Genomic DNA, 23,655 nt, shown 5'->3' on the forward strand with positions numbered 1-23,655 from the left:
AATTCCGATATAAAAATGTCGAGGTCTCAAAAGCTTTCGAGTTATAAACATTTCTTTTATTCTGTAATGAAATATTTAAATCTGATGTTTTTCTTTGCTTTATTTCAAATAATACAAAATTAAATTGTAAATAAATATGTAAGTAGATATGAAAGATTAAACACAGTAAGAATAAATAAAATTAACAATCATTAATTTGTTTTATTGAAAAAGTTTCTTATTTAATAAATTGATTGTAACATGTGATTATAAATTACGTGCGACTAAAATATTTTCTATTCTTCTTTTATTTATGTGACGTGCATATAAATATATATTAAATTTATAAAATTTCATATAAAAAATTTATTGAAATATGTACATCTTCATGATGTTTTACGTTTCCAGTAAATCTTATCCTGTAGAAGCACTCACCAAGATGCACAGCAGCAGAGTTATAACATTACGTTAATCTATAAAATATTAAGTACATCGGATTACAGTAATATCCAAAATAAGATTTCGAAGAAGCATTGTGTAGCGCACAAATCTTTTACTTTTAATAAATATATAATAAATTTATAAACCAATTAATTCCTTAGCATAATCTTTTTTCTTTTTACAATTCAAAAAAGTATAAACTTCTACAAAATTCTACAAATAATTTTTTTCTCCTAGCTCATATATAAAATATCAAAATAAATGACTCAAATAAATTATTTGCAAATAACAAATAATTGGGAGGTTCAACACACAAGCAAAAAAGACAAATTTTTATTTAAAGTTAAAACTTCGCAAATTCGGTTGAACGCATTGGAGTGCGTATTAAAACCGTTGCACTGTTAATTTTAATCTGAGTGTAAAAGTAAAATATATTTCGAATTATAATATAAAGTACGTATTTTATTTAACAACACAATGAGATATGTTGGCAATTTCACGGGTTAATCGATTTGTAATATATATTTATATTAAACGCACATCTTTATGTCAATTTGTATTTGTCAATTTGTGTCAACGACAATTTTAATGCGCATTGACAAGGGATCTATCACAACTGTCTGGAACAGAATCGATTCTTCTTGAAGTACAATATATTATCAAACACAAAAATTTAGAGTGTGTATTTTTTTATATCGGTCCAATCTCAGATTTTCTGGACACTTGTGACAAGTTTCTTTATGAATGCGTTGAATTCGTTATTACTATTCGTTATTACTATTCATAAATATTACTTACTCTGTGGTTGCTCCGCCGACGCCCGATGCCTCCTCCTCTCAGATTTAGTCACCGCACTTATTTTTTTCTGCTCTTTTCTCTTCTCACATAACACTCACTCACGAAAACTTACGATCACATACTGATTACGGTAATTATTAAAATACAACTGTAGGCGAGATATTTCTCATGCCTGACGTTATAACTGCATGCGACTCACATTTAATTACTTTCCAATACAAGATTAACCCGATGAGAACAGATTCGAGTCTACATTAAACCCACGTACTTTACAAAGTGAACAAAAATTCATTGAAATAATGTCTACATAAATATAATGTGACATGAGTTGACATGTCAACAAAATATTAAAATTTCAACTTAAATTGCATTGAGTGAAAATCAATGTGAGTTTATTCACATGAATTTCATATTATTATCTTCTAGTTTTATCCCCGTTAAATTTTATCAGTATGTGGATTATATATATATTAAAATCTATACGGAAATGTCTACGTAGTCAAAAATATGTAACAGTATCTACGTAGAATTCATATTCAAATTTTAAAGAAAATTTATTGCAACGAAGTTACAACGTTATATTTATATGAATATCACATCAATGAATTTTGACCCACGTAATTCATATAAAATACGTAAAACACTCGTTCTTATCGAGAACGCGAGAAATGTATCGTGAAAATCTACGAGCCACTCGATAATCACGACTGTTTAGCAAATCATCAAAATATGAATAAAATATGCAGCTCTTTTATATAAAATATCAAGCTACTTTCAATAAAAGCGCGCCACGCAAAAGTCAATTGTTACGAGATATTTTCTATGAAATATTACTTGTGAAATTGTTGATATGAAACGTTATTTTCTATGCATTCTCGATTAATTATTCATAAATGGTCAACATATCGCGAGCCCTCTGTTGCTCGAATTACGTGGAAAGCGATTCACGTATTATTCCGCGCTCTTAATTCGTATACATCAAACAATTTTGCGAATTTTATTATTATAATTTGATAAAACAAATTTTTTAATATTATTTGGAAAATCACAATAATATCCAAATATCGTTGTAAAGAAAGAGCCTTTGATTGTGAATATAAAATCCGCGAAAGATCCAAACTAATGTATCTAATTATCGTCATAAAAAAACTAGATTCGCTCGCGAATGAGTATTACAAAGTAATAATTTGAAATAACTTTCCACTTTTTATCATCTCGATTTCTATCGAATAAATCGCGCAAAATATTAACACATTAATAATCAACCTCGACGAGTTTACGAATTGGGAATCGTGAGAGTCGAGAAATCGTGCGAGAACGACTAATAATAATTCCAGAAGGCGTCTTATCATTCTAAAGTTGAAGAAAGAGATGAAGAGTAAGTTGTACCTCGGTTAAAAAGTTGATCGCAAATTGTGAAATCGAGACTTAATTAAGAGTCTATTCTGTAACTCTTGACGACTATAACTGTGTCGTTGCACATCTTTTTTAGCATGTACGAAACCTGCGTGACGACATTGCGTAACATTATAATTGCTAGTTATTAAGGGGATGCTGGAGACTTAATAATCGATATTACAATTGTATTATATAAAAATGTCCAAATTGACTGAACGAAATAAAAAATCCTTTTACAGGATTAAAGTAGATTCAAAATTAGGAAGTGATGCAGTGGACTTTATATTAAAATCGAAAAAAATTAAGTAAGTTTTTAATTTTTTTTTCGATTTTAATATAAAATCCACTTCTTAATTTTGCGTCTACTTTAATCCTGTAAAAGGATTTTTTATTCTGTTCAGTCAATCTGAAGATTTTTATACGACTGTAATAATTAGGTAATCACTCCAGCATCTCCTTAAGAGTTACAGAATAGGCTCTTTAATATTTGCCGATTAGTTTCGACGAGCAATGATAGATACGCAGAACAGCTCACGCCACTACTTATTCGATCGAGTGTCTATGACTGAATGATAGCGCGTCGACCTTGTATGATTAGCGCGGGGCGGACACATGTTATGGTTATGGCATTCCAGCCTTGTTTACGCATCGCTGTACGCCGTTAAGGGACATACGTAATTGCTTTAATTTGAATATTTCCATAAAATATTCAATGTATCGAATTCTGTGAAAAATATTCAGGGTATCATGGAATATTTCGCGTACGCCAAACATCCCGATTCTCACGTTTTAGACTAGACAAAGAGATTATTGTTGATTTGCGTTTTGTTTGTCACATATAATATATAATTTGATACATTATTTAGCAAATATTGATTATACGTAATATTATCCAGTCTTTTCTTTACTGAAAATTTATGGATAGTTGATTAATTATGTCATATTGAAATATTAAATCTTATTTGTTTGAAGAGTACAATTTACTTTTTGTTTTAATTAAATAAGTATTTTATGTAAATTAATTTTTTTGCTACTAATTCTTTTTCTCTTGCTTATGTTTCGAGAGGAATCGATAGACTAAGAATTGTGATTTTAAGTTTTAACAAACTAAATTAAAGGATTAAATTGCTCTGCGAAAATTATGTGTAATTAAGCATAACTGTTTAAATTTTCAATAGAGATTATATATTAAAATTTAATCTTATTATTAGTAATCAATACATATTTGTACGATATTTAAAAATATAAGAAATATAAATATAAATATAAAAAATCAAAAGACAAAAATCAGCGATTATAAAATTATTATTATCTGCATTACGAAAATCAATAATGTGATCAACAGTGCAATTACTGTCTTAACTCGAAATCTATTATGTACCTCGACATTTTGTCATTATAGAATTTAATTAATTTTTCAACTTAATACTTTTCATTAAAATACTGTAAAATACAATTGCGGTTATATTTCTTTCTACATCCCGTGCAGATATAAAACAACAGTAAACGAAAAGCACGTACACAGGCAGTGAATAGAAAACTAAAGATAAATAATAGTGGAAAGTAAAGATAAATGACAGTGAACGACTAGTCGCTAACATAAATCGAGACTTAAACGCGATAAATTAATGTAGACAAGAATATGAGATGCAAATAAGTCATTACGAACAATTATATGCATACAAAAATTGTATGTGCTCATCACCATGATGAGTCTGATCGAGCAAGAAAGCGCGAACAAACACGAATGAAAACAAGATTTAATGACCACCTCTGATGACGATTTGTATTTATAGAAGCAAATTGTTCGCTCGTGTTGGTTCCTGTTCGCTCGCTTGATCTAAATTCGATTTAACCCTAACTATATTTGTTACTCCATCATATTTGTTACCGTAACTTTCGTAAAAATAGACATATTTCAATTAATTTTCTTTCAATCGATAGAGAATTGATTAAGGAATAAGTCCACGTGTAAAAGTCGATAGAATTAAGGAGCTCCGAGATAGGTTTAAAGAAAAAGAAAAGTTTAAGAATACGAAAAAATCTCCATTTAGCAAATTGCATTGGGGCTTCTGGGATCCCAATGACGTGTACAATTAGGATCGAGAAGTGTATATGTGTATCTATATTACTTACTTTCACGGGTATGCAGAATATAATTAACAGAAGATCAGCTGTAGCCAGACCACCCAAGAAAACGTTCGTCGGTGTCGCCGGCAATGGCCTGAGTCGACAAAGAGTCGAAGCAATGATGATGACGTTACCTGAAAAAAATTACAATTCCTTGACCGTAAAGAACCAATGATATTGTTAGAGATTCCAAGAAGAACTTCCGAAGGAGAAAATCTTCGGAATATTTTAAAATGAAATTAAAGAACTGAAGTTCTTAATAATTTTTCCTGGCTAATGTAGAATCAAGTAATATTGCGATTGCATTCAATAATTTACATTTGTCGATAGATTTAATATCGCAGATGAGCATTATTTTGTAATTATCTCTTGCGGATAATTGCAAAGTCGTTTACGATGGTGATGTTGTGAAAGTTAATTACTACGGGAAATAATCGAGTTTAAATAAATTATTTTCCGGGATCGATTTTATATAATTACCGTATATATAATTGTATAACAAGCTTTATTTTATATCGCGTCGTCAAAAAAATATTTATATATTTGCACCGAGTGTTTATTTATTTAACGATTATTTATTTAACGATCTATTTAGTGGAGAGAAATGTTAATGTTATGATTAACTGATTACGTTGAAACAAATTTCGTCATTGTCAAAATCTGTCTCTCTCTTCTTGTTTCTAAATTATAATAACATAATTACTGAAAATCGAAGCATGTCTGCCAATTGACCGCGTTTCATGAATTCCGGCTTCAAATCTCACACTTCAAATCCCGATTGTTGTTAACAATTATTAATAGCCATACATCAAACGAAACAATTGCCGCACTTTGGGAAACCGAGAAATACAGGAAACTGTGTTTGGTCGTGCGAATTGATGAATTGGTGATTCGAGATCCCTACAACTTTGTACTCGAAATGACTTGTATTATACTGGTAACTTGACTATGATAACATAACGCTGTATAATTAAGAGCATATTAGGCTCTACTGCACTTTGCAAAGAGACGTTTGCTGTGGTTTCCATGTGAGAAACAGGATTTGTCGTTCGCAAATACTCTATTCACTACACCGTGTCTGATTCGCCTGTTTAAGACGAATTACGAGTATTACTTCGCTTCTATTTACCATCCAATTAGCGATTTTGCGGAACTGGAATGTCTCATCAGCAACATGCGATGATTTTTTTTTTCTTTCGTAATATACTCCATAATGAAAAATAAGGCAACTACTCTGTAATTCTCACCGCAACACGAGTGCGATTTAATGTAAAGCATAGCATTACGTTGTTGTTCATATAGTAAATCACGAGCGAGAGAGTAAAATCTTCTGTTTCTCTGTTGTTAATATAAGCGCTATGTCTTATATTTCAACAATTGTTTTTTTTTTAGACATATCGCGTAATTAACGATTCTGCAAATGTTTCTTTCACGATTATTTATTAATCGAAAATATATATCGACATCTCTCGCTTCCTAGAGTAAAAACAATTTAATAAGGACGCAATAATAAGTTAATTTAATAGCGATAATTGATTCATAACAATTAAAGTTTCAATATGTTTCAAAATTATTATTAAATTCACTAATTAATATTTTAATTTTAGCAGTTTGACTTCAAAAGAATAAATTAATAATTGTAATATACACGTGTAATATACACACATTGAAAATGTATTTATAATGTTTCGCACAAATTTTTTAGTACTTCATTAACACGCAAAAAAATATTTTACTGCTTCAGCTATTAGAATTATTGCTGTTTTTTGTATCTGATAGAAAATTATGTATCATATGCATAGAATTTATAGCACAAATCTAAATTCTATCTCTATCATCTATATAATTAGATGCAATAATACATATCGTAATATTTGTTAGAAATTTATCTATTTTATCTAATTTTTCGTACTTAGATCATTTTCGTTATAACTGATCACTTTTTTGAGTAAAAACTTTTTGCAAAATTTTAATACTTAAATTAATTATGTTAAATTAATTATCGTAAAATTTCATTTAGATTTTTTTACCATTAGTTTTTTTATCATTAGTATCAATAGTTTGGAAATTATTTGATTTATTGAAATTCTGAAACTAATTACACCGGTAAAACTTTAGAGATAAGTTAAATTAAATAAAATTGTTAAAAAGTTTGTCAAAATAGTTTGTTGAAATAGAGATTTAAACGAAGCCGCAGCTTGCTCGAATCTCTACTGTACAGTAGAAATTAATCTACGCTTTAAAAAATAAACGGCTTTCGCTGTGTTAAAGTTATAGAATTCATAATACAGTACAATTCTGTGTGTATACCACTCTAAATTACATTATATATCGAATAAACGCAACAAGAAGCTATATCATATTAATATTCATGTAACATTAATATTCATCAAGCTGTTAAAACACGGTTGAACTTACAATTACTTCGTATGATTAGTTATGTCGATTAATTTAGGAAAATAGTTACGTAAAATAGATTTTATAGACAAGTCAATAAATTAAATATAATTTTCTGATGTCAAATTAAAGATGATACACTTAAATGATTATGTAAAAATCTAACGTAAAAGAATAATAAGAATTAAGAGAAAAATTTAGAATATAATATATCTATTTTAAGATGTTTTAAAATCATTATTTCTTTACAAATAAAAACATTACTTCTTTAAAACAGAAAAATATATATCTATGTATATCTCTATTTCACACGCATATTGTTCAATTTATTTAAAATATTCTCGTTGACTTTTAATAATTTTACTAAATACTATAAACTTCGATTACGATACGTTGATCGATTCTATGTAAAATGTGTTGATATTAAAAATGTTTGTATACGTATTTATTATATTTGATTTATTGACTTATATATATATACAAAAGCACGAAAATATTAAACTTACCGATTAATCCGAGAAAGAACGTCAAGGTGTAGACGACCAAAACAGGAGCCAATTCCGCCCATTCAAAGTGATTGAAGGAATCATTGATATCGTAATCAGGAAAATCCGTCACGTTGGTGCTGTTCGATTGAACGTCGTCCACCAACTCGTCAATGGCCGACATCACAGTGAGATTATCGAGAACCATTTTTATCGAAATCATGTATCGTTACTCCTAAACATATATTATTGCCACGCGGCTTCATGTCTTACTAGGGTTGCCATCATTTTTAAAGACAATGCATGGAAATATGTATACGTAATTAAGAGAAAGAAGACATGTAAAAGAATCTATTTTTATTTGATATTTATCGGCGTTTTTTGCATATTTCTATGTAAATTTGGATTTAAAAATTTTGTTTTCAAAGGGCATTTAAATGTAGTTACATAACAGTTATACATGCAGTTATTAGACTGCTCAACGAGAAGTAGGACACATGGCAACCCTAAGTTTTACACACGACCGAGCTTTCATGGAGCATTTCGCTAATTCCGGTACTGTCCAGGTATCCACACAAATTGAGTTTCCTTGTTTTCATCCTAGCGTGATTCGTCGTCACTGAAAAAAAGCAAAGAAAAACTATCAGCCTGCGATATTTTATTTAATAAAATACGTTCGTATAAAACTGCCACAAATTGACAAGCATATTTTATCTATCAATAGAATTCATCACAAGATAATCATTTTATTATTTGAAATATTTATTATAAACTCAGGAAATAAAGAATATTAAGTCTATCAAAAAAATAGAGAGAGAGGCATGTGAAAAAATATTCTATATAATTATTGAAAAATTGAAAAAGAAATTAATTAAAGAATATTGAAAGAAGTATATAAAATGCAAAATTTCTTTTGTTTAATTTTCGAGAATCGGGAAACCTTAAGAGAATGAATTTGACGTAAACGTCTAATTGTATAATGCTATAATTGCTATAATTTAATGCAGGTCGCATTCATAACTTCTAAAGGAAGCTTTGTGCCAGAGGTACTTTATATTCGAAGAAGGGCGCTATCCACAAAGATCAGCGGCAATTGTGTTCCCAGAAATTATTCGTTCTGTCTATCGACGCAGCGTTATCTACAACAAACGATCTCTTTAATGAAACATCAACTTTAGTTTGACATATACGGGAACTAAGAGCCTGACAGCTCTACCTTAAGATAGTTCTACAGTAAAGTGCCGAAAATTTGTGGTGTCTCATCAAGTGCCTACCCAAAATCACAAATATTTGCAGAATTTGGATAAAATATTAAAACTTATAGGTATGTGTATATTTTAATAAAATAGTATGAAATAGACAACATTTAGTGTGCAAAATTAATGAAAAAAAGAAGTTGATTTCTTGTACAATTTGTTCTTGTAAAAATTCGATATCTCACCATTTCAACATTAAATATCTTTCCAAAATGATCGATGATGTATTACTTTTTTGTACCACTACAATCGTAATTTCTTTAACTATCATAATCTCTCTTTTTTAAAGAAATCTATGATAATTGTATGCAATTAATCAAAAAAGGCCTTTATCATTAGATTATACATTAAAAGTTACATTTTCAACATTTTTTCTCTCTTATTTCGTCGAACCTACCCTAGAATTTTGCACACGTCAAATTTGGTACTTCAATTTCATTATATTAAAAAATTAAAATTTCTATGCCAACTCGATTTACTGTAGAACCACTTTAGGTTGTAAACGTGTCGCGTTTCGCACGCAGGCGAACCAACAATCGTTTTCCGATCAATAATCGACATATGCCATTCGTCATAATGCAGCGAGATGCAGCCACTAAAACGCATCACATATGATTTATGCGCATAAATTTTCCGAGACAGAAATGCGTATCTGCAACATTAACATCGAAAGTACACTTCGAGGAAAAGAAATTTATTCCGTAGACAGTGGAATAAATAAAATCGAAATTGAGAGAACTAAAAACATGTAGATTGCACGTAATGTCGTTTATCTTAAAATCGCTATATTGACACTTAGTTTCGGTTTCCTTTAGATCTTGAATTCAGAAATGTAACAATCCAAACAATTTTCAATCCTACACTCATGGAAGAATTCACATCGGAAGAAAGAGCTTTTAATTAGAAATTATTTGAAGAAAATTTCAATAATTTCTCCAGCCACCGAAATTCCAAGCGTTTAATTAACTCTAATGCTCTTTATTTTATACCTTTTCTATATGACCTTTATATATTACAAGAAAAATTTAAAAGTAAAATTTCGTAAGTAAAATAAAAATTAAGCCTTCCCAGATAATATGCATGTCGCATAAGATATTTAAAAGACATCTTTTAGACATAAGACGTCTGAAAGATGTCTTTTAGAGATATCTTATACAACATATATACATATATATATATATATATATATATATATATATATATATATATATATATATATATACGTTATCTGGGCTATATTCTTAATATATAAAATATCGAAATTTTTCTTACTCTACTTACATGTATGTACACACACGTGCACGCGCAAAATGCACAAAACCTGAGGTAATGCCTGGAATAAGACTGATTACTAAAGTACTGTGAAGTGACGCCTCAATAAATGCCCATCGTATTTCATTTAACAGAGCGACCGCATCTCGAGTCGAATCCTTCAAATAGAATAGTTCGCATGCTTTAAATACAGCTTTGTAATAAACATTTACGTCAGGAAAACCACGCAGTTTACATTTCCTGACACAAATGTTTCCAATTCATTGTAGTTCGACATTGTGCATCAAGCCCCGCTTGTAGATCGAGGAGTTTACTCAAACGCGATCGAATCATGTCGCGATCGCTGGATATTGAATGCTAGTGCATTCCATGACGATGCGTCCATTTTTGAAATTGCATTATATTCGTTCACAATACTAAATAACATTTTATATCATATTATAACATATTATACGAACTTTTGCACTCGCATTCAGTATTTTATACATATAATAAAAAAAAACGGTATTTTCTTTTATAACAACCGCAAAATTATTTGTTTTTTTATTATATATATATATTTACCACTCCAAATAAACAAATCAAATGTATTTCATTGAAATACGAGATATGTATACTTTCGTCGTCACTATGAAAACAAATGATTTTTTTGAAAGTTATAAGAAGGAATAATATCTTTTTTATATTTTATCACGCGTATAATTTTTATATATCCATATATATATTTAATTAGAAAAGAATAAGATTAATAAGTATCAATATTAAATAACAATCAACAGGCTATGATATAATCATATTATAAAGGGCAAAAAATCAAAGATTTTTAAATTACTATGGCGGATATACAGGTAGCTATTTCTTTAAGGTCGTCATTTGACACCTTTTCGGACCTTTCTGTTGACATATCCGATGAGGAGCAAGGATTCCATTTCCGACGGAGAAAATCGAATTATCAAATACAACGAAGCAGTGGCATTGCAACTCGGGATCGCAAAATATATTACGGTCGCATCTGTAATGCATTTCCCAAGCGAACTATATTATACGAAAGGAAAACGAGAGAAAAATTATTTAAATATAATGATGGTGTATAGTGAGTTAACTTGCGGTCTCGAGGCATGTTTAACCGTGTTCTCTAATGATAAAAAAGACGCTATGTAAAACCAAACAGTTTTTTGCGATCAATCTACAATTCGCAACTGCAATTTTCAGTCTGTGTACATGTAGCTCGAGCATTTTAAAAATCGTACACGAGATCGCCTAGTAGAAAGAAGTCGGGAGGCGAAAATTCTTTTTTACTTCCATTTTCCGGACTCAATACATAAAAAACTATAATATACATATTTTTATACAACTATATAATATAATATTTTTATCGTTTCACATTTCACTACTTTCTTAATTTATTAACTTATTAATTTATCAACCCACCCTCCTCCCATTATTATTTTACCGTTACTCTTAACTTTTTACGGTTTTGAGAAAAACGCATTCAAAGTTTCAAGTTTACTTTTAAGCAATATATAAATAATTTCTTTTGACTTACATAAAATCATCTATTCCAAGGCTGTATAATAAATCTTCTGTCGACATTAATCCTTGTCAAAATCGAATTGGCTTGCCTACGATGTTTTCTTCGTCATTCATATTCGTCGTTTATATTTTCCGCTTATGCGGTACTCATCTGCTTTTATTGCATACTAGTGCACATTTGATTCTACAGCAATCTCCATAGCTTGCATGATTTGTAATAATGACAATGTACCTTCATTATACAAACATACTGCAATTTGTACAATTTTTGTGCCACTATGTTATACTTTTGGAACAATCTTCCAAATCAAATTATATAGGCTCTCATTATTATGTTTGTAGGTAAAAGACAAAAGATCTCGAGCAAAGAAACATGTACTGACATATACAGACAAACGAATGGAGCCCCGAGCTCTGCGGAGTTCATCTAGCGGCGCTCGATCGGCGTAAAGCTTATTTCTTTAACATGCTTTTAATTATAACTTTTCTATTTTTACGTATTTCGAGTATTTGTAACTTTAGGAAAATAATCTTTCATATTATAAAAAAATGCAAAAATTGAAAAATCGATTTTTTTAACCTAGGTATATGTAATCCCTTAACTTCATAAAATTTATTAAATTAAACTTATCAAATTTATTAATTTATTAACTTTATCTAATGACTCTCAATTTATTTATTATACATATTTATTTTTGTATTTATTATTTCAATGTGTGACCTACCATTCATTTTTTAATTATTTTTAAATCTAGACTTCTCAACAAATTAATTTATTTTCATTTGCGATTTATTCGCTTGCTGCGATCTTGAAAACACACATTCATTCGATATTCAGCCATGCAACTCTGAAATAATTCTGAATCTTGATGCAGTTGGTGATTTCACTTGCAGATCCACATTAATAAAACACATTAATGCGGAAAGTACTATAGGATTGATATGTTTTATCCTGCTGATGATGGCTACAAAGTTTAACCAAAATGTTCTTCTACATTAAAATGTCTTCTTTGAGCTACTAAAAAAAAATTATAAACAATTTATATCGTGTACCGTTGATTAAAGAAATCTATTACTCTTCACTTACACATAACATAAGTAGTACTTTTGATTACTCTCAGAGGAAGAGAAGAAAATTTGATATCGAAAGAAGCGAAACTATTCGATTAATTTGAAGAAAGACTTGGACATAGAATTTCTACTAAGGAAAAATCGATTCTGAATTCACTACAGAGTTTGCGGTCGATGTGAAACGCACGACTCATGGGATGCTTGCTGCATCAGCGGGTTACATTAATTGCGTCCAACTACTACCATTCTACCAAATTCAATTTTAATGCTTTCCATGACCGGAGTTCGAATTAAGCCCTTCTAGTCTCGCGTTGAACGATTTTATTTCTCGTAGTTGCGGAAACGTGATGGAACGCGCGAGCAAAGTTCAACAAAGAATCACCCACACATAACAAATAGCATTACCATACATTCTCTAATAACTCGCAAAAAAATGTCCGACGTACAAACAGATATTCTATTCACGAATAAATAAAACGCTTCCCGATTTGAGCTAAATGAGATATTTTTGCGTCGGAACGAATTTACATGGCATTGCGTAAATTGATGCATATGACACTCTGTCAACCTAAAAACGAGATTCGCAAATCGTTATATATTAAAAATAACATGCATTTGTCGCATAGCATCTAAGCACAGCATAAGCTCTAACAAGTAAAATATCTCAACAATTTGCTCGCATACGACTGCGTGCGCGAATATTTTAGTAATATGCAAATAGCGTATACGACGCGACTTCTGCAGCATACCAAGAAAAGACCTTGCAAAAAACAGAATTCTGTATAAAGATATTTATATTTCGTTCTACTAAGCATTTCAAGCTTTTAAAATATTTAATATTTTTTAGAATGAATTTGACAAAAGGAATTTCCAACTGCAGAAAGAAATGCCGAATAAAGCTGTGCATAAAAAATCACTGTTTTGATAAAAATGCAGTAAAAACTCATATATATTATATCTTACGTTTACAATTCTTTAAATAAAATTATTGTATGTTAAAATTATAGAATTGTCTTAAAAATAATTATAAACATATATTATTTCTCTCTCAAAATAATTCCTTGCTTATTCCATTTTTAATTTCAATCTATTGTATCGTTTCATGAATTATTATAAATTATCATAAATAATCTCAAAAATATAAAATATTCTAATTGCGCTTTTTAAGCACAGAAATCGCATATTAATGTTTTACACATGTTGCCTAAAATTGAATGTGACATATGGAAGAAAGAGAGAGAATAGCAGATAATCTGTAAATAGTTACACATCAGCAATCTGTCAGGATGAGAACATTTTCAAATTTTACGACAGTAAATGTTTCCGCATCAACAAATATTATGTGCCAGTATTAAATCCTATATATATTGAAAGCTAATTTTATCTGTTTATACAACCTCGTTGTACAATATATAATAGTAACCATAAAAGCATACTTAATAGAATATAAAATCAGAATCGATTTATGATAAAATTTATTTCACATAAACATTAATGTCATAATAAATATATCTCATTTTTTACAATTTATCTCGATATTAATTAACGTATCAATGGAATCTTTATTAGATAATATGTGATATTTCCTAGAGTAATAAATTGTACCTCATATAATTGTACGTTTATATTTTCTTCTTATAATATATGCCCGCGCGATAACAACAATAATGTAAGTTGTTAGCAGTACTATAATCAAAATCGCGTACACGAAAAGCACATTTGTGTGTACTTGGGAAAATTGCAATAAAACTGGAAACGCAACTTTGAGTAGAAATGAAAATGTAAACTGTTTACGTGATAAATTGCTTCAATGAATTGCGTTTGCTAAACTCCAGACAACCTTTGAATGTTTTGCTTATTTAATCAAACCTTAAACTGGTATTTTCTGCAATTAGACTTTGTAACGATAATGTCGGAAAGAGTTATAAAATCTCTGGTATTACCGTAATAGTATATAGATAATTGTTATTTTTTTGTTGCGAAGCTGTCTAGATAAAATGTAAATGGAATGAAAGATTTGAATAAATAATGATTAAAAAAAGCAAAATTATTAAATATAAATCAACACGCAATGAATTGAAGAAAATTTGTTCGACGAGAAGAGAAACCACTAATGAAATATTGAAAAAGCGTCCTGCACAATTAACCGAACATTCTAATACAATCAAAAGAAGCGTTATCGAAAATTTCGCGGCAATTCCGTTAGTGGGATTACGTGCTCATCCTCATCATTGGAATTAATCTACCGGTAACGAATCTCTACGTGAGAATCATTCGAAATGATAAAATTATTAGCAGAACGTGTCTTTCGTCTAAAGAAATGCATACAAGTTTTACAGATGAAACCTATTTCATATCGGATTACAATCGAACAGGAATTATATTCCCTTCCATGAAGAAATTTGTATTACATTTCCGATTTATCTAGTTATCGGTCTCTGCTTACAGCATTTTATTTACGTTGAAAATCTTTCTAGTCTAATTTTTTATCTCGCTAAGCCATTGAAAATCCATTTAGAGTGGATCGATTTTGCATCTTTTTTTAATAAGTTTTCCAAATAATTATAAAATACCACATAAATGCCTTTTATTTCTTAATACCACGTATTTTTCAATAAGTTACAGTGCATAGAAAGAAACAATTTTACTAAAGTATCTAAAAATTTAGCTAGATACAGATCTGAAACTAATTTTGTCAATCTATCAAAATAAATGCAGGTCACTCGAGCTGATCGCTAGAATATCAAAACTTTTTATAGCATTTTTTATTATACTTGAATGTCCTACATAATTATTTTAATGGTCCAACAAAATTATTTTCACACATCTGTATTTAACTAAGTTTTTAGATACTTTAACAAAATCTTTCTTTCCGTATGAAACGAATATAAATAATTTGAAATTTATTATTTAAAATTATTAATTTCCCTTAACTAGACAGATTTTTACATAAATGAACTAATGTAATCTCACGAGTGCACAGACTGATATTTCACCGCGATAACGTATATCATCGTTGATTAAACGGCGCGAATCCCATCACGCGTGACGGCGATTTTAATTTCAGGCCGTCAACGCAGAGCGCGGTAGATCGATAGATATAGGCCAGACTTCTAAAGATTACACATACAAGGTAATACCTGCAGCTTTTGAACATACTCGTATATGTGCATATATTTAAGCATAATACGGAAAGTATGTAATTCACGTCTCATCCAGTTATACCTCGCTTCGCGACTAACTTTGAGCGACCGACAGACAAGCCGTTATTTCGGCTACGCTGATTTCTGTCATCGAGCGATCGTCCCAGGCCAGCTGGCAATGGGCCCACATCCCCTTTTATCCTTTTCCGCCACGTGCAATGTCGCAATTCGAACAGACACGTGGAAAGATGCTAACATTTTATTTTCGTGCAATTGTAAGTTCTCGCCGATCGTCGAACAGTTAGTTGTCCCGACATATAGGAAAACGTTAGTTTCAGAAAAGTACGAAAGAGTTTAAAATGCTGATGACAAAAACTAATAATTATCATAGTGCACATAGAAGACTATACAGGAAAAAACTTTGAAAATTTAACTACTTTAACTTTTAAAATAAATATCACTCTCTGAAGAGTGAAATGTCGCTCTTAAAAATTAAAAACTGAGCCTCTCCTTCAAGACTGACTTAGTTTTCATCTCTTTTGAGAGATTCCACTCTAAAGAATTCAGAAAATAGATGTGAAAATAATTTTGTTCAACTTTCAAAATAATTATGTAGAACACTCAAGCTGATTACCAGAATATCAAATTTTTTTGCAGCATATAGCTCATTATATATGAATTTCCCATATAATTATTTTAATGACAAAATTATTTTCAAATCTACAACTGGCTAAAATTTTCGGTACATTTCAGTAAAATTATTCCTGTATAAGACAGGGAAAACATATATATAACCGCATCAACAATAGTCTTCCATGACTTATACGTATTTCTCTACCTTTTTACATCCACGATTACAACACTCACATTCTTCATCATCAGTCTAAGACGGATAAAGATGAAGTCACGAATGCTCATTTCCGAAATGGATAGAAAGTTTCACAATCGACTCTAATTTTAATAATTTTACACTTTCCCATATTTTTTCTCCTCTTGTTAAAATATAAGCTAATTTAACTTTGTAAAATTCTGGGGCAAAATCTTTCCCGAGTTATGTCGCGTATGTGATCGACAGAAATCTTTATACCAACTACAGACGAGCGACTTTGTAGTGCCACAATCGAAAACGCCGACCCGTTCATCATGCATTTCTTTGTCGCGCCACGAATTCGCCCATCTAAACGCATCCGCAACGTCGTGCCACGAAGTGACCCATATGAACATATTCATGACACTCTTCTGTAGCGCCACAGAATAGCTTCGTATGAATAGATCAGCGCTTTCAATTGTGATGCTATGTCTGTAGAAGCCCTAATCGACACTGCATAAATTTGAGATCACTAACTTCACCGGTTGCTTCGGTGTCTTTAAAAATCGATTTATTATGCAAATACGACAAATTTCATTATGCAAAAAATCACAGTTTTTATCCGTATTACGAGATGACCACTTTATTTTTTCCATATCAGAGTTGTGATGTTATTTCTCGAATATACTAACTGGATAATATCGCACTCTTTTATATTTCGTTGTTAAATTTCCATGTATTTTTTAATTATCTACAGATGTTACGAGGTAAAAGAAAATCGCTGTATAAATCTCTTTATAGTCACAACCTATAAAGTCAATTATAAATCAACCGGAGAAAAGAAATCTCTGTACGTCTATACAAATTTTATCAGATATTCGATTAATTTGCAATAGTCAACTGTTACAGGATGCAACAACAGCTTTTCAAAAGTCCTATGGCAGAATAGATTGAAAAGCCGCAATGGTGACAAAAAAAGAGAGAAAGAGAAAAGATTTGCATGCAAATTGATCGCATCTTTCTCGCGCCGATTCAATGGTATCTCGGTTACGTTTTTCATTCCTGTGCGATTTGCAATTTATGCTACACAGGACCATTCTCTTCCGGCAATAGCGAAATAGATAAGCTTCGCTCATCGTCACCTGATCGTCATTCGCGAAATATCCCTGATAACGTCGGTAGTGTCGTGATTTATACTCCTAAACAAGTATCGCGTGTCGAACATAAATTTATATTTATAGAACAAAGCGCATGAACGCAGCACTGCGTCTTCGCGTGTATCTGTACTCGTCTACGGAAGACAATCGATTCGCACTTAAAGTCAAGGAAAGAAGCTGGAAGGCGCTTGAAATCGCCAACCACTTCGCGAAGTGCTAATTTTATTACTTCGAAAAGAACGACTTTAAGAGCGAGTTAATAAAGAGAAAGGTCGTTTTGTTATACAAATATACTGAAAATGGTAACACTAGACTACAGTTTGGTTCACGTGTACGGAATAAGAATTTCGATATTCAAATATCTGTCGCATTTACTTAAGTGGCTCTCTGTATTTGTCTTATTATTCAAGAGCCGTTTCCTTTCAAATTATTTTCAAATTTAATTATATATCAATCTTATTGTTGCTATTTTATCAATTGTTAAATTGTTTGTTTAATATAATTTGTTAATGTGATTAAAATTACATGAGTCTCACAAAAATTTTAAAAATATTATGATTATTGATGACAGTTACATAGATATAGTATTCTTAAAATAACTTGGAAAATTGCCTGTCACGCGTAGACAACTTTTGAGAAGAGTAAAAACGATTTTAGATCTATATAGTGGATCAAACTCTAGGAATACCACGAGTGTGGCAAACTGACTACAAAGTCCAAAGTTTCTTTCATTCAAACAACTGAAGTCATTGAACACTGAACATTGCTAAGAGATACTAAATTTCTGATAGTTTATTTAATAAACTTATTATTGTTATTTGTGAATGTATTAAAATAAAAGATATGGTACAGTGACTGTTCATTTTCCAAATAAATAATCTAGAAGAAAAGTTCAACAAATTAATTCCTCGTTTTGAAAAAAAGTAGTTATCGAAACTGGGAACAATCTGGTACAGGATGTGATACACAATTAAAATTTCTCTCAATAATTGTTAAAACAAATAAAATAATTTGTTAAGAAATTTAGTAAGCCGGAGAAATAAATTGTGATAAAAATAAATAAACATATAATACGCATAAAATGTGCGCTATATATATAGATATATAATATATCTATATAAATATAAAGATATGATATTTATATCATATATTAAAATATTCAAATAAAAGTTTAATAATAATTCGAAAAATCGTCTTTTCATGTTATTAATATAACAGCGATATTTCAACGATAAAATAGTCGGGTTGAAAAAATCTTTTGCTACAAAATTTATAAATATATCAAGTTACTTTACAAATATATAATATTATTTTAAATTATTCCCCGCACTACTCAACAAAAATAGCATAAAATTGTATCAATATAGCATCAATTTCCGCATGAAACTTTCCTGTTCTTTAAACCGAGATCGAAAAAACGATACGCTAGAGAGTATCCTTTATTCGCCCTAATTTTCCTTCCTGTCTGCTTCACCGAGTGCGTCGTACCTATAGCTATAAGTCAACTTACATCAGCCAACAATCATGTGTCCTATGTAAACGCATATATCCATTTGTGAGATCTGTCATGAATAGCTTACTCGAACACGTGTCTATTGGCAGAACAAAAAGAAAAAAAGAAAAAAGAAACTAAGTAAAGAAAAAAAATTAAACCAGAAAGTAAGATCGATGTGGACTCTCTAAGTGGTGAAAATCTCGCGGTCAACATCTGTCAATCTGCAATAAAATAAATAAATTGAGAAAAAAAATCGAGACGGAATAATTTATTTCGTGAAAAATTAAATACGCGACATTCCAAAGTCGGAAACTCAATATTTGTGACAGTATAAATTTTTTTACAGACAAATTTATTTTTTTAGACGAATATTTCCGAGAAAGAAAACATTCCGTATTATTTGAATTTTTTTTTAAAGTAAAAAATTCCCTCATTTTGTAGTTAATATCTATTAATATCACGTTGCGTTGTAATAGTAGGTAATTTCGGCAACAATATTACTTAAAGAATTTTTAAACTTTCTCAAGGTTTAAAATCTTGGCCGTAATTATAAATGTTGTTACCTAAACTATTATCGTCGTAAACAATTATGTATAACTAAACGTTGCATTTTTTTATTTAAATTTTCCTGAAGCAGTTTTCTAGTGCGTCTGAAAATTTTGTTCCACTGTTTTTTCAATGCTTAAAGATATTAACAATTACATTATTACAAGTTTATAATTTTAGAGAGAGATTAATTTTAGATATAATTTCTTGTCTCTTAATATTTAGCTGTTAGTATTATACTTTATTTTGATTAATCTTAATATAGCGACACGATAAATATTCTAATATAAGTCTTGCATATAAATTTATATCATAATTTAATATCTAACAAAAATTTTCAAAAAACGATATAAATTATATGACATTTTTTATCTGTATCATTTTGAAAGTAAGTAATTTCTTTTCAAGAAAATTTTAATGAGAACTTTCGATCGTTATAAATGAATGATTTTAATACTTCCAAATGAGTATCACAATACAATGAAAACGTACTACATCCATACAATTGCAGTAACAAAGTTTCCATGGAATTTATTATGTGGCCAAGTTAGCAAGAGAAATTGTAAGAGCGAATATTATTATGATTTGTTGTCTCTCGTAACGATGTACTTGAATCATGTACTATATGATCCTTACCCTTACTGCACGGTTTTATGTCTTCTTTTCCAGAAAATAGTCCATAGCTACCTGATGTTACCGCGGAAAATATTACGACAAAAGGATCGAGCTGGATAAAATCGATGGTAAAGATTATATCTAAGGAAACGGTTCTCTATTTTATCTGCTGCTCAAACAGTCTAAGTTAAAAGTGTAAAATTACAACGAAGGCTTGGGAATTCTGCAGGAGAACAACTAAATGAGAGATATGCTTAGATCTATTCTTGTTCATCTCGCCCGCGACGCAGTATTGTGTCGAGGAGCTCGCAATATGTATCGCAAATCACACTCATGTCATTCCAGCCATCAATTCGTGTCGCTTCTAAATAAGTATTATTAACCACTTAATCCAATCGGTTTAATCAATTTGAATAACTTCCGCAACGTATTTTTTTTTATTACGACGTTTATCCTCGAATAGATGGACTGGCAGGTGAAAAGTCTTCTATGAAACTTCTTGAACGAAACAGAGAATAAAAGAGACATTAGAATGATATTATAATTGAAACGTGTAATGAGAAAAACGTGAAATTTCTCGAGTTCATTAACGACTATAATGCATTCTATTTTATTAAGAGATCAACGGGGCAAGAAGTGAATCAACTACCTTGAAGACGGACGAAAGGAACAACAATGAAGCTACGAGCTAAATGAGAGCCCCGGAGAGCTTCGAAATGATTCAGACGGGACCCTTTCAACTTTATGAAGCGAATCTAAAGTACTCTCGAATCTCGAACAAAGCAAGGAGGATTAAGTAGCAGCTCTGTCTACTGCTCTCTCACAGGCGTTTGATATTCAAAGATATTTCCCGATGAACAATCTAGTTCTCTTGATTGTCGAACTCTTTAAGTGTTTATCGACTTAATATTTATTGAAACGCATCGTTCGCCAAAACTCACATTTAATATGACCGAGCTTAAATATTTGAGGAGCAGACTTTCAAAATTCAGGATTGGCAAGTAACGCGTTATTTGTAACATCGTTACCGTTACAAGTTACTTTTTTCGGTAACGAATAGGTAACGACGTTATATTTTCTTCTGAGTAATGTTTATGGTAACGCAATTACATTTTTGAGGTAATGGTAATGATTTTACTAGTTACTTTTATCGTTACTTTATTTCTAACTACGTAAAAGTTTATAATCGCGTGTAACTATAACCCTAGAAAACAGAGATAAAACATTAAGTCTGATTGGCTGTCTAAATCACGCGATCACACCTTTTTTTCATTGTATTTACAGTTTACAATGTTTACACGCATAAACTAACTCAGATATAATCTTTAAAATATATTTAATTTCTTAAAATAAAATTTTTTCTGTCATATCTTACAAGTTAAATATATGTTTATAATGCAAATTACAAACAATACTATTTTTTTATTATAATATCATTTTAGTCTTAGAGTATTCACGATGAATCATTCGTATTTTGTTTCTTTTTTTTTTGCACCTGGCTAAATAATTCTTTCTATCCTTTCCTCCTTTATAAATGTTTTTTTTAAAGATGTTAAAATATATATAAATATCTATTCATAATTTTTATATATTTAGAAAAATTATGGAAATTAAAACCACACACAAGCGATTCATCATGTAAAAGAAAATTGTATATGTATTAAAAGTTAAACGTATAATTTAAAGATATCTTATTAAAATTAATACGAAAAATAAATTTATTTAAGTATAAAAATTACAAACAATGCAATATATATTATGTGATATGACAGTATCTATTTCATTCATGAAAATAACGCACAATGTTTACTTAGGGATATATTTTTTGGGTTCTATTTCTCTGCTAAACAATAGAATTTTGACATCTTTTTTACATTTACCGCAAAATATATAATATTCTCTTAGTCAAGAAAAAAAAATAACGAAAAACGACTCGTTACTTTTTGAGTAACAATAACGGTAATGAATTATTTTTGCAAATGAATAACGAGTAACGGGAACGAGTTATTTTTTAGCAAAAAGAACGATAACGGTAACGGTAACGAGTTATTTTTATGAGGTAACGTTGCCAATCCTGCCAAAATTTCATTTTCTTAGTTAGAGATAGCATAGTATTCAGTGTTGAATGATTTATGTTATAAACTCTGAAATGTTCAGAAAGCATTTTTTCATCGTTAATTTATATTTATATGTTGAAAAAATAGATATTTTAAAGCATTTATATTTTACAATTAGAGACAAACAAAATGTATTTGTTTAACATTTTTAGCAATTTTGTTTAATATTTCACATTAATTGGCATATTATTTTCGATAAAGTGCGTAATTTTCTTGTGAGCGTAGTTTCTTTTTTCCTTTTCTGAATATTGCAAATTTTGAACAAAATGTATTTTGAAAATCTCTTTATTTATCATTTAACTTAAATCGTTTAACTTTTAAAAGAGCATATTTAACATTTATCGAATAATATTCAACGATTATAATCAAATTATTATACACTCGACAACGTTCACGATTCGAAATTCTTCCTTCGTTACAAATAACGTTCTTTCTTTTTCGCGATATTCGTAATCTTTAAAATATTGAATTATGCAAATAAGAATGAAGCAAACAGTCGTAGGTGGAAGCAGAAACATTCGTTCGGACGTAAAAGTATTATACACAAAGCAAAAATACACTCCGCATTTCATTCACACAATTCGCAAAGCTTCCTCCAAGATCTAAGAATCTGCTTGCGTATTTTATTATATTTTTCTCGGTAAAACAGGAAGAGAAAATCTCCGCTTTTAGACGTTATCTACCATAACGTACTCAAATTCATATTTCACGAATCAAGCACAATGAAATTCAGCCATCTCGATTAATCTTCGATACGTGATATTCCAAATGCACATAAAACGCGGAAATGTATTCTTACTGCCTGCAACTCTGCACTTTACTTAGAAAAATAAATCTCTCCGCACGAGCCAAATGCAAAGAGATAAACACGTCGGAGAAGATGAACGAACGATAATCTGTCTGGCAGTCAACCCGGTTAAATATTTTGTGAACGAGCAGCGTGTATTAAATCTTACAATACATATTATTTTGCAACGGAAAGCGTATAAACTGTTTGAAAAAATTTTATTAATA

General features: G+C 30.1%; 1 protein-coding gene across 2 annotated transcripts in view; it reads right to left on the reverse strand.

The window, feature by feature from the left end:
* The window catches only part of LOC105143078 (QRFP-like peptide receptor), an 89,318-nt gene that overhangs the window by 61,211 nt on the left and 4,452 nt on the right, over positions 1–23,655 (reverse strand). For both annotated transcript variants that reach the window (XM_011051092.2, XM_087412520.1), the window contains exons 3-4: positions 7,650–8,247; positions 4,753–4,880 (exon numbers count right to left, since the gene is read on the reverse strand). In XM_011051092.2, the coding sequence (XP_011049394.1) occupies positions 4,753–4,880; positions 7,650–7,851 (330 nt within the window). In that variant the 5' untranslated portion in view covers positions 7,852–8,247. The remainder of the gene's footprint in view (positions 1–4,752; positions 4,881–7,649; positions 8,248–23,655) is intronic.

Source organism: Acromyrmex echinatior, chromosome 13 (genome assembly GCF_024713525.1).
Source record: "Acromyrmex echinatior isolate Ae372 chromosome 13, ASM2471352v2, whole genome shotgun sequence".
Lineage (NCBI taxonomy): Eukaryota > Metazoa > Arthropoda > Insecta > Hymenoptera > Formicidae > Acromyrmex > Acromyrmex echinatior.